General features: G+C 44.1%; 1 protein-coding gene across 1 annotated transcript in view; it reads left to right on the top strand.

Annotated features, from left to right (window-relative positions):
• Positions 1 to 12,308, top strand: part of Ankar (ankyrin and armadillo repeat containing) — a 44,190-nt gene that overhangs the window by 7,696 nt on the left and 24,186 nt on the right. The window contains exons 4-11 of the mRNA XM_005366384.3: positions 913 to 1,076; positions 1,856 to 1,959; positions 3,598 to 3,778; positions 4,777 to 4,996; positions 5,461 to 5,499; positions 7,113 to 7,314; positions 8,829 to 9,037; positions 10,690 to 10,794. Of these exons, the coding sequence (XP_005366441.1) occupies positions 913 to 1,076; positions 1,856 to 1,959; positions 3,598 to 3,778; positions 4,777 to 4,996; positions 5,461 to 5,499; positions 7,113 to 7,314; positions 8,829 to 9,037; positions 10,690 to 10,794 (1,224 nt within the window). The remainder of the gene's footprint in view (positions 1 to 912; positions 1,077 to 1,855; positions 1,960 to 3,597; positions 3,779 to 4,776; positions 4,997 to 5,460; positions 5,500 to 7,112; positions 7,315 to 8,828; positions 9,038 to 10,689; positions 10,795 to 12,308) is intronic.

Genomic DNA, 12,308 nt, shown 5'->3' with positions numbered 1-12,308 from the left:
AGAACACTGACTGTAAGAGTTGCTGTGGTCATGGTGTCCATAGCAACAGAACACTGACTGTAAGAGTTGCTATGGTTGGAACATATGGAAATGCCTACTTGGTTCTTTATAGTGTCTCTTTTGCCTAAAGAAGCTCAAGGAAGTTTTTGTTGTTGTTTAAACAAAAGTTACTCAAATCACAGCTTTTCTATATAATAATTGAGGAGGTATATGTTAGTGCTTACTCATAGATGCCAATCAGAATATTTCAACAAAGCTTTTGAATAGTTTATACAGTAAAACCACAAGACATGCTCAAAATGCATAAAAATAAATTTTATTGTCAGGCGGTGATGGTGCACACCTTTAATCCCGGCACTCAGAGACAGAGGCAGGTGGATCTCTGTGAGTCTGAGGCCAGCATGGTCTACAGAGTGAGTTCCAGGAAAGCCAGGGCTACACAGAGAAACCCTGTCTCAAAAGATCATATATATGTATGTATGTGTTTACATATATATATATGTGTGTGTGTGTGTGTGTGTGTGTGTGTGTAGCAAGCAAACTCCAGCCTGTGGGCTTGCTGTGTGGATTTCAGACTTGCAAGACCCCATCTTGCATAAGCCAGATTCCCTGACATAAAAGATCATATATATGTATGTATGTGTTTACATATATATATATGTGTGTGTGTGTGTGTGTGTGTGTGTGTGTAGCAAGCAAACAGCCTCCTTCAACAGATGTGTGTGTGTGTGTGTGTGTGTGTGTGTGTGTAGTGAGTAAGAGAGACTAAATACTTTTATAGTCAGTAATTGCCAAGTTCCAATTTCATCTGGATTTTCCACTCTGTTGACATGAATGATAATCAGAGATCTAAAATACAATCATCTATGTGTTGTTCACATTTTAAACGAAAGTTTCTTTCTATTTCTGGAGAAGACAAAGTGAAGACCGAGAGAGAGCTGCCTCCCTTTATCTACGGTCGAGATTTTAAGTGCCAGAATTTTGACTACAAAGAAAACCAGTATTTCCATGTCCACGGAGGAATTGAATTTGACATCAGCACCAGCCCCGTTGAGAATGCTATGGATGACTTTAAGGTTTCTGAATTCTTAGTGTTTCTGAACGTGCTGCTGCTCAGGCTGTTCTGATAAGTCCTCACTGAGAAAGAGCTTCTGTTGGTTCAGGCCCCGGACAATCGTTGTCACAACTCAGTAGCTTTTCTTACACATCACAAAGCTCACACGAACTAAGTGCAGCGACTTCTAAGCAACTGTGTTAGAGAAAAATCTGGCAAACAAACCAGAGACAGTTACTTTCGTCACAGGTTTATCAAATTTCAAATCAGCAGTCTTGGTCCTTGGATCGTTATCCAGTAGAAATCCATGGACACACGGCTGGCTGGTCATGGCGGCAGACACCTGAAATACCAACAGGGGCAGGGAGATCATGGGTTCAAAGCCAACTAACCACACATCATAGAGAGAGTTCATTAAAAAAAAAAAAAAGAAAGGAAGAAAAAGAAAACAAACCCAAAAAGAAATAAGTCCCTGAACACTTAACGCTAACCCATCTATGTTTCTCAAAGATCATGACAAGAAAAAAAAAGGCAGTCTTGAGTTTGCAAAGAGCCCCCAAAGAACCTGGTGACATCACACACATTAATCCCCTTATCCATTTGTTGTTTTTCTTGTATACACTATATATTATCATGCCTCTTCTATTTTTTTCTTTTTAACTTTTGTTACTCATTCTCAAAGTAGGATTGGATACACACAGCTATTACCGAATTTCTCTTCATCTTTACTTTTCATTTGCATGTATACAATTTCATATACTAGATCTTATAATTATTAAGTTCGTGTGATTTGTATTTTAGAATAATGTAGAACAGATACGGGAGTGTGCTGCTAATACCTTTGTAGAAGATTCAGGATACAAAGAATTTTACTCAGTTCCAGTCATGGAGTTTTATGGAAAGAGGTGAGGACCTTTCCACTCTATACCGACCAGAGCTTGTTGAATGTTCACAGAGAACAGGAAAGGGTCAAAGGCCAAAGTTGTGTACAGTCTTAGGGTGGCAATCCTGGACCAGTGATGGTCTTGTGGGTGACGGATTCAAAAGAGCGCTAGGGAGTTATCATTTCACACCCTCTGATAGAGCCCGCAAGTGACTTCAGAGCTTAGAATCCATCCTTACAATGAGCACAGATGTCAGATAGGGATGGTGATGGGGATCAGACGCTGAGGGGCAGTTGGAAGCACTGAACACGGCACGCACCTTCTTTTCCATGGAAAACCCTCTGTCAGACCTTGCTGAGCCTTCCTTCTTCTGAAATGATGTATTTCCTCCTGTGTTGCTAGGGTCTTTCATGCACTATGTTCTTGTATTATTATTATTATCATCATCATCATCATCATCAACATCATTATTATTATTTACCGTGAATACAAGTTTGAAAACATGGGTTATAGAGCGCAGAGGAAACAGTTGGACCAAAGGTGGAGAAAAACATATTGGAATTGTTCCGCGGGGGGTACGGAGGTTGCTGAGGACCGAGTCTGGAATTCTGCAGAATAGAAATTTCAAAAAGGGGATGGGGAGAAACGTGGGAGAGAGAGAGAGCAAAGGAGACAGAGAGGGCGTAACACACGAGGAAGAAAGCAGGAGACTGGGGAGCAGAGCAGCCGAATGGCGTGTGTGTAGACTATGAAATAGAAAAAAGCGTCAGATACAAAAGGTTATGACAACTCAAGAGAGAAGAGCTCTCTCTCAAGCTGGCTGTGGTCTGGTAAGAACACTTTAATGGGACTGTGATTAAGGGGGGGCTGTTTGCAGCGATGTAAAGGGTAATGGGGGAAAGCTAAAGAAAGGGAAGAGGTAAAGATACAAGTTGTCCACATTGAAGACGCGCAGGGATGAGGAGGACAAAAGATGAAGCAAAGGAACATGAAGATGAAGGATGGAGCATAGTAGATCTTTCTGTTGGGTACCGCCTGTACTCATGGACCGTGAGCATGGAGCCAAAGACCTGGCGACTACGGTCCTGAGGAAGAAGAGCAGCGTGAGGGCGCAGATATTTAAGAACCATGTGAAGGGGCCTCTTCCTCATAGGCAGAGGCCACGGAAACATCTTGTGTCTTAAATGCTTTGTTACCGCTCTGAAGAGGAAGCTCCTGCTCGGAGGCCCAGCACCTATCGAATAGAGTCCCTTGCCAGGCTACGGGAGGTCCTGTGAATGGACTTTTACTCTCTGGCTTCTGTCAGGCTTCTGGGACGCCACTCATCTTGGAAGTGGCCGCATGCGATTTCAACAGTGTGGAGGAAGGAAAACAGCGTGGAAGAAAAATCTCTTTCCCTAGAACCTGACCTTCTAGAGGCTTACAAACAGTGCCTAGCCTCCGTCATGGGAATCCGGACCAACCCAAAAGGTCAATAAAAGGGTAATTGTCCTACAAAGTCAGTTGATAACAATGTTGGTGCTTTTCCTATCAAGTCTAGCTCAAACTACAGTTTTATTCATAGTTATTATGGAATAAGCAAGTCTTTACAGAATGCAAATAAGTAGCAAGTTACTTAAAAGCTATAAAAAACCGCCTTTTTCCTCTATTCTTTTATAGCTACTATGTGATTTACTTTGACCTTGAAATTTTCTACCAGCAACTGTATAAGACTCAGTGGTGGGGAGCCATCAATGAGATCGTGAACAGCCTGCGATTGAAGAGGCTCCCGCTGACCGAGGCTCAGTTACACGAGCAGTTCAAGAAAAAATTTGGCTTCAAAAAAGCCATGAAGTGCAAGGTATTTCACTATCACATAACTTTGTGTGGAGAAGTTCCAAATGACCATATGTCCGCGTCCCGCATTCTCTCCTAGGTGGAAGGCCTAGGACATGAGGTTCAAAAAGGATGCTGGAATCGGTTGTTGGCGGTATGGAATTTTCTAGAAGAGTCATTAGTGGCTGTGGACAGACAGACAGACAACAGCATGGCAGGGGCTCTGAGAAGATCAGGCCCTGGCACCAGAAAACCAGTATGATGCAAGGCTTCTGTCAGGCACCTTAGCTTTGGGAAACCATCTGGTTAGTCTCCATAGATGCTGGATCCCATCCGTTAGGTTCCTTAATGGCTAGAATCCAGCTCTTAGGTTCCTTGATTGCTGGAGCCCATCTGTTAGGTTCCTTAGCTGCCAGAACCAATCTGTTAGTCTACACAGATGCTGGAACCCATCTGTTGGGTTTGCCACCTTCAAAGGATATGCAGGCATGTCCCTCCCATTTATCTGTTCAAAAGCCATACATTTAAAACGCTGAAAACGACTCCAATTGAAAGTATTTATCAGAACATCTCAAAGAACAACGTGCTGTTTTACCTCTTTGTCTGAGACCTGGGGAAAGAAGAAAAGGTCTCTTTCTAGTTAGATAGCTCTGGTTTCTTGAGTTGGTCTTTATCTGGAGGGAAGCAGGTAGGTGGTCTTCATTTGCGTTTAAAGTAGTCCTGGAAAACATCTGCCCATTTTGCTGAAATGGTCTGCAGAGTGAAGCTACGGTTGACTCTGGAAGAAAGGAGACAGTCTTTCCAAATGTATTTCCATGTTCTCCATGTCTCCTAGTTCTGTGAGTTTCAACTTTCTCCAGGGAGAAGGCTTCACTGGCCTCAGTGGCCGTGTGGCAAAAAACGGAAGCACGTTTGTGCAACTCCGTAAACACGTTCTGTGCCCCTTCCTTAAAGAACACTCTAGCCTTCTTTTTATAAAGAACAATTTTAAAAACTAACGCTGACCTTTTAAAAACTTTTTAGAGTATCCCCTTTGGTATGAAGTCAGCCGTGGAAAGAGGCCTGTCTGCCGTTTTCCATACGTTCAGCCGCAAGACCTCAAGCTCAACCCTCAACGTGTCCGATGAAGCCGGCTACGCCATTTTCCACCACGCGGCCCTGCACAACCGGGTCTCTATCATCTGTCAGCTGTGCAACGCCAACTTCAATGTCAACCAGCGGCGCTTCATCATGTTCAGCCAAGGTACCGATCCGTATTCAATACCGAACAAGCCTAGTTAATATAAAGCAGAATTGAACGATTTAAACCGAGCGAGGAACCAGTTGTCCTTTAAGCCCTTCTTAGTGTGGAAAGAACCTTTGGCAATTCAACATCTTCCAGCCATCCTTGTCTTCTCAGATTTTCCCTTGCTGACAAATAGGTAAGTTTCACCATGAACAAGTAACTCTGCTAACAATATTACGCTAAATCAACGTGTTAGGCTAGCGGCAAGTCCTGCATAGCCTTAGAAAGACGGGGTTGCCAGGTCCTCTCTGACCTGGTAGTTGATGTGTGCACCATCCCTACGTGTCTCTGTCAGAGGTTGCGTTCCGCGTTGTCCGACGTAATCCTGCTCTCTGTTTCAATGTGGTGTCGTTTTGTTCTTTCTAATTTAGGAAACTGCTATAGGTTGGTAATCATGTTTCTCTGTGGATTTCCTTTTTAAGCAGAGTCCTCCAAAATGGATATGAAAAAAGAAAGAAACGGTAAGGCCTAAGTGAAACGAATATATTTTAAAAGACTGTTATATAAGTTAAAACTCTTTTGCTGGGTGTGGGGACACAAGCCTGTAATTCCAGCATGGGGGGGTGGGGCAACTGGAGCAGGAAACAGGGTAAGGTCATCCTCAGTTATCTGGGTAAGTTCAAGACCAGCTAGGCTGCATAAAAATAAACAATTGCAAAAAAAAAAGCTTTTTATAGTAAACAATCCACAAATATTTTCACAAATATTTTGTTGGATGAAGATGTAAAAGAGCGAAGTTTCGCATTCAATTTGAAGTATAATTTTTCGGCCCATGGTGATTAATGTTCATGTTAGGCGTTCCTTTTTTATAACAGCTAATTGGGAATTTGCTGTAGTCTCCACTTGGTTTCAGAGTGGTTTGGGCAGGTTGTCCGTAATCAGCCCGCGAGCTGGGAATGTAGCTCAGCTGTGGGGGTGCGTGCCTCACACCACCTGCAAGGCACCAACTTCAATCTCCACCCCCTGGGCCCACAAACAAGTTTTCTGTTAGGACATACTGCCACCTAGTGGCAGAAATGATATATGGCGCTAAGGAATGACGTTTGGCCGAGGTCAAAGTTTTGAAATAAGCATTGGACATGAAAATAAAAACCCTTAGGTTTATACCTTTCTACACATTGGAGAGACAAGTCATATACCTTTAGAGTTACTGTACAAGGTAATTTATAAGGTAATTACTATATAAGGTAATTTAAGGAGAGTCTTTCATAAACAAAACAGCAACAACAACAAAAAACCACCAAAAACACAACTACTTTAAAAAGGCCAAAATGGCAAGGACAGAGAGGGATTAAGGGATTTAGGTACTTGAATTGGCTGCCTTATTGTGCTGGAGGAATATTGTATTCTCTCTCTCTCTCTCTCTCTCTCTCTCTCTCTCTCTCTCTCTCTCACACACACACACACACACACACACACACACACAAAGATTTAAAGTACCACCAGAGCAGCCTGTTTTATCACGACTATCTTACATATTTACGTACTTTTTTAAAAGATTTATTTCTTTATTATGTATACAACATTCTGCCTCCATGTATGCCCACACGCCAGAGGAGGGCGCCAGATCTCATTACAGATGGTTGTGAGTCACCATGTGGTTGCTGGGATTTGAACTCAGGACCTCTGGAAGAGCAGCCAGTGCTCTTAACCACTGAGCCATCTCTCCAGCCCCATTTACAAACTTTTTGAAACTATGTGGCAAGATAGGGTAGTGCACCCTGGTAATCACAGCATCAACATCAGGGGGCTGAGGCCAAAGGGTTTCAAGTTTGAAGTTCGAGGCTATCCTGAGCTATAGTAGACCCCATCCCAACCTGAACTACATAGCAAGACCCTCAAAAAGCAGGTACATATTTATTTTCTTTACTCACAAAAAGGTATGATTCCTTCAGACACTCCAAGTTAGCAAAGAACTTTAAGACTGCCCCAGGGATTGTTTTAGTGCTTGGAGGAGTTCTATATTCTACATCACTAACTGTGTGGCTGGGTTCATCAAAGGCATGCTTATTTATTCTGTATTGATTTTAGGAGCCCTAGCCCCGCCTACTGAAGCTATTGTTGTTTGTCTCAGGTCCAACTCCCCTGCACCTGGCCGCCCAAGCTTGCTCCCTGGAAACGACCATCTGCCTGCTGTGCTTCAAGGCTGACTACATGCTCACCGAGAAGCGAGGCTGGATGCCCATCCATTTCGCCGCCTTCTACGACAACATCTGTATCCTCATCGCGCTCTGCAGGAAGGACCCCAGCTTGCTAGAGGCTGAGGCCACCGCTGAGTGAGTTACGGGGCATCTGTAAGGATGTGAGCTGCGGTTGTCCTGACAACCGTCAGGTGTATTCGGTCTGGGGGCTTGGAAGGTCACAAGCACCGACGTCCTCTCGGGTCCTCATCCCCTCTCTTCCGGCTTAACTTTAGACTTCGTAAAGACCCGGGCAATCATCTGCCCGTGAGTGTTTTCTAGAGGACATGTCAATAATACCGCTTCACAGATAGGTTTATTAGGCAATCACGTGACTAAGGAGGAGCCCGTTGCTCTTGTCTCCTAGATAATCAGCAGGTAGCTCTATGTCTCCAGATCATAGCAGATAGAGTCACAGCGCAGCAGAAGTAACTGCTTGTATCTAGAGGAGGGTGACAGCAAGAAAAAGAACAATTGGAACAGGAACATCTCCAACAGTCTTCTGTCTCATCATCCTGCTGCAGCAACTTTTAGGATGGAGGTGTATGCTCTTCTTAGTCTCAGAATTGAAAGACCAGGTGGCCCTTGTGGTTCTCTGAGCCTGTTGTAGGGATACTGTAGTCTAGGTCGTCAAATGCCCTGTGCATTATTTGCAGACTGGCTTGGTGGTCTGAAAGACGCTGGGATTCTCTTTTTGCTCCATAACACCTTGCTCCCCGCACTGTAGTGCAAGATGACATCACCTCCTGTGCCCATGTTCATGCCTGCATTGCAGACAGGAGCAGAGAGAGAGGGGACACGGCAGCTCTCCGTGTCCGTGTTTGTGGCTGCGTTATGGACAGGAGCAGAGAGAGAGGGGAGGAGGCAGGTCACACCTTTGTCTTTACAGAGCTGCCCATGCAGCTTCTGCTTCCGTCCTATAGCCACACCGTTTGCCCTGTCCCATGCCTACCTCTGAGGGACGATGGAAGACGGAATGCTGGCCTGGATACCATTTCCAACACCCAAAGATCTTGTCCAACCCCACACAGTCAGCTTTCAGACAGCTAGTTCCTGCTACACTCAGGAAACTGGGATTCGGAATTGGATATAAAATATTAAAAACTTGAGCCGAGCGGTGGTGGCGCACGCCTTTAATCCCAGCACTCGGGAGGCAGAGGCAGGTGGATCTCTGTGAGTTCGAGGCCAGCCTGGTCTACAAGAGCTAGTTCCAGGACAGGCTCCAAAGCTACAGAGAAACCCTGTCTCGAAAAACAACAACAACCAAAAAAAAAAAAAACACAATTAAAAACTGTGTTTGGCAACTACCAAGTCTCTGTGATATTTGGAGAGTGGGTTGATAATTCCTGATTATGTGTTCACTAATTTGGAAAGATTAGACAAGCTAGTGTTTTAACTGTCTGTGTAGTAGCAACTTCCAACCACGTTATAAGTTAATAATTGAGAGGGAGGGCAGGGAGGCGGGGAGGCAGTCCTGTGGGATGCAGAGAATGAGACACTAGGAAGACAAGGTGATGGCAAGGAGTTGCTCCAGCCGTGCAGTAGCGGAACACGCGATGTTGTGTGTGTGTGCGCACTCAAGACTGCTTCACTGTGTTCTTGATCTTTAGGAACCAGTGCACGCCACTATTGCTTGCTGCCACGTCGGGAGCCCTGGACACTATCCAGTACCTGTTCTCCCTGGGGGCCAACTGGAGGAAAACAGACACGAAAGGAAACAATATCATTCACTTGTCAGTGCTCACCTTCCACACAGAGGTACTCAAGTATATCATAGAATTGGATATCCCTGAGCTCCCCGTTTGGAAAACTTTGGTAGGTGAGTACAGAGCTTATGGTTTCGTTATAAATCAATATTCTGATTGTTCTATAGTATGACCGACCATTGATATGCTGAAATGGAGTAAATCAAATACACATATTTTAAAAAGTAAAGCTGATGCAACTAAAGATTATGAATTAAAGCCAACGGGAGCACAGTTGATAAGGGAAACTATCTTTTTGTGTGCAGAAGAAGTTTGATTTCTAACTTAAAATCAAAGCTCTGTGACCCAAAAGAACTCTATTTACACAGCGATACTGACTTTCCTTGCTAACTTTGGAGAAGTGAGAAAATCACTTTCTCCGTCAACGTGGAGAAATATTCCACAACAGACCGAATTCAAAAGAAAACAAAGAAGAAAGAGGAAGTGCAAGTTTAAGTGGCAAAGGTTCCCTCTGCTTCCTTCTTTCTTCTCATTCTAGGGGCAGATTTAGAAATGTCATTTCTTCACGTTTTGGTTTCTCGCGAAATTTTGTGTTCAAATCTAGCCGGAAAACCAAGGGCGAGGGTTGCTTAGTCAATTGAATGGACAGATCAGAATTTACTCTCGCCTCAGTCTCTACTGTGATAACATGAAGAAGACTAAACCTCAAAAGGGCAGCAACAGTCAAGATTCAAGAGAAAACGGGAGGGTGTGGCAGCCATCCACACGATGGAACCAGGCCGGAACCTCTTAGACTTAGCCTCGCAGAGAATCCCAAGCCAATGTTAGGAAAGCTTCTCAGATCCACCTCACAGCCTTCATGGAGAGCGAGAACGGGCGAGGCCGGGGTTCTCCACAGGGTCCCTTCAGAAAGGCCAGCAGGTGTGGAGGCTGCCTTCTCCCCAGTGAGCAGAAGGCCCCTGGGAGTAGAGAGCAAGGCCACTGGAGTTTCAGGGATGTCAGCAAGGTGTCCGCTGTTGGAGCTGTGGGCAGCGCTCTGGAAGTGCCGCTGAGTCAGTGAAAACCAGGGAGATGAATCTCAAGTAGGGGAAGATCACCTCCAGGGAAAAATAATAGTGAGAACTGAGACAGCGCCGTGGATCACCGCAATGCCCAGATGAAACTGGTATTTGTAGAGATAATGTAAATATTAATAAAGTATTGATCGCGGCAACAGCGGTAAATATGAGGAAGGGGTAACTATATATACTATAAACCTCAGAGGTCTTGGGCATATTGTGTTGGCTTCTGTCACAAATGTCAAGATAGTCCCCTTCTGCAGAGAGCACTTGATCTGTGCTCCCAGGATTGGCTGTGATGGAGTAAAAACACGTATTACAGGAGCCTGTGGCAGAGGCCCATGACCTATTAGCCTCATGAGAGGTATAGAAAAGCAGAGAGACAGAATCCCACAATTCCCTTCAAGGATACTTACTACCCCCAGCGATCTCTAACCTCCCACTAAGTCCCACTTTTTAATGCTCCCATAATTTTCCATTAGCACCAAGCTAGTGATTGGGCCTTTGATGGCCTCTGGGATCCAAACTAGATCATGATAGTCTAGCCAGCACCTCAGAGGACCACACACAGAGGGGATTTGGCGCATGCATCCGGTGATGGGATGGTCTCAACTCGTGTGTTCACTCTATTGTATGACAAGGACATCAGTCATCCCTGCGACTCTGCTGTGAACCTCAGTTGTGTTTCTCTGTTGCATACTCACCAGAGATGCTGCAGTGTGAAAGTTTGAAGCGAAGGATGATGGCCGTCATGTCTCTAGAAGTAATCTGCCTAGCCAAAGACCGATACTGGAAATGCATTTTGGATGCAGGTGATGCAAAACATATTAACTATCTTTTTCTTCTTGTCATAGTTTAAGTAAAGCTATATTCTATTCAGGCTAATCTTTTTAATATATTATATATAGTATATATAATACATGCATATGAATATAGGAATACATATTTAATGCTGGGATCAGATGTAAAGCATAAACACACATATGTATGTGTTTTTCAAGACAGAGTCACGCATATAACCCAGGCTGGCCTTGAACTTGTAATCCTCTTGCCTCAGCCTTGTTTTTAATTTGAAATTTATACAATAGATTTGGGCGTGGTTTTCTCCTCAACTTCTCTCAGATCCTCCCCATCCCCCTCCCCACACAACTTAAAATTTTAAGAAATAATAAAAAGAACTTTAGTATACTGTCTGTTGTAGGTTGTGACAAACTACCTTGACAAAAACCACGCAGGGGAGAAAGTGTTTATTTATGTTGCAATTCCAAGTTACAATCTATTCTTACAGGGAAGTCAAGGATGCAGGGACCTGAGTCAGTCAGTCACACACACCCAGAGTTGACAGCAGAGAGAAACCAATGCATGCATGCATCCCTCCTCATGCTCAGCCCTTTCCCTAAACTTACGATCTAGGACTCTCTGCCCCCATCACAGTGCTACCCATAGTATGTGAGTTCCCACATCAGTTAACATTAGTAATCAAAATCACTCCCCACCCACCACACACACACACACACACACACACACACACACACACACACACTCAGAGGCCAGCCTTACCTAGACAGTCCTGCTTAGAGGCTCTCCTAGGTGACAGTAAGCGTAACCAACACGATACTGCTATGACCGCTTACTATAAAATATTCCAGTCCCTTTTTAAATTAAAAACTAGAAGAAAATGCCAGGCCAGGCCTGTGAGTAGTTCCGTGTTCAGAAACTGCACTAATTGCATGGTTCCTCTGGCCTGGTTCCTTCACTAATCCAATGAGCCAACCATGCAGACTTGTTCTGAGAGCCGCACCATCCGCTCTGACTTCCCGAGAGGATGGGAATGTCGCACTATGCAGGCTGGAATCCACTTCGCTAACATGCATATTGAGACACATACGATGTCCCGTGAATATTGATGGATGAACAAGCTTCCGTTTATTTAACTCATTAAAAGCATGTTTGGAAAAGCTCTGTGTCCCCCGAAAGTCAACAATAGATGGTTTCATTTCAGGTAGATAAATAAAGGAGCCTCGGTTATAGTCCTAAGTTTTCATAACTTTGTGTATCTTAGCAACTGACCTGAGGTAAACCTAACAAGCATTCAACTAAAGCTAGGTTTTCTGTATTTCTATTATAATGGATGAGGCCACTATTACATTTTACTAAATGAGTACATTTTTCACTTTTTGGTTTAAGATAATGTATGGTAACATATTCAAATAATTACACAGTTACTGCCACACCAGACAAGTCAGTATCCCAAGCAGAACTTCACCTTGTGGTGCCCAAAGCCTCTATCAGCTAGGGATGATGGTGCACACCTTGTTACCATGTG

The sequence above is a fragment of the Microtus ochrogaster genome, unplaced genomic scaffold (genome assembly GCF_000317375.1).
Source record: "Microtus ochrogaster isolate Prairie Vole_2 unplaced genomic scaffold, MicOch1.0 UNK8, whole genome shotgun sequence".
NCBI lineage: Eukaryota > Metazoa > Chordata > Mammalia > Rodentia > Cricetidae > Microtus > Microtus ochrogaster.
Note: the sequence above shows the minus strand (reverse complement) of the source record. Positions and strands in the feature narration are given on the sequence as shown.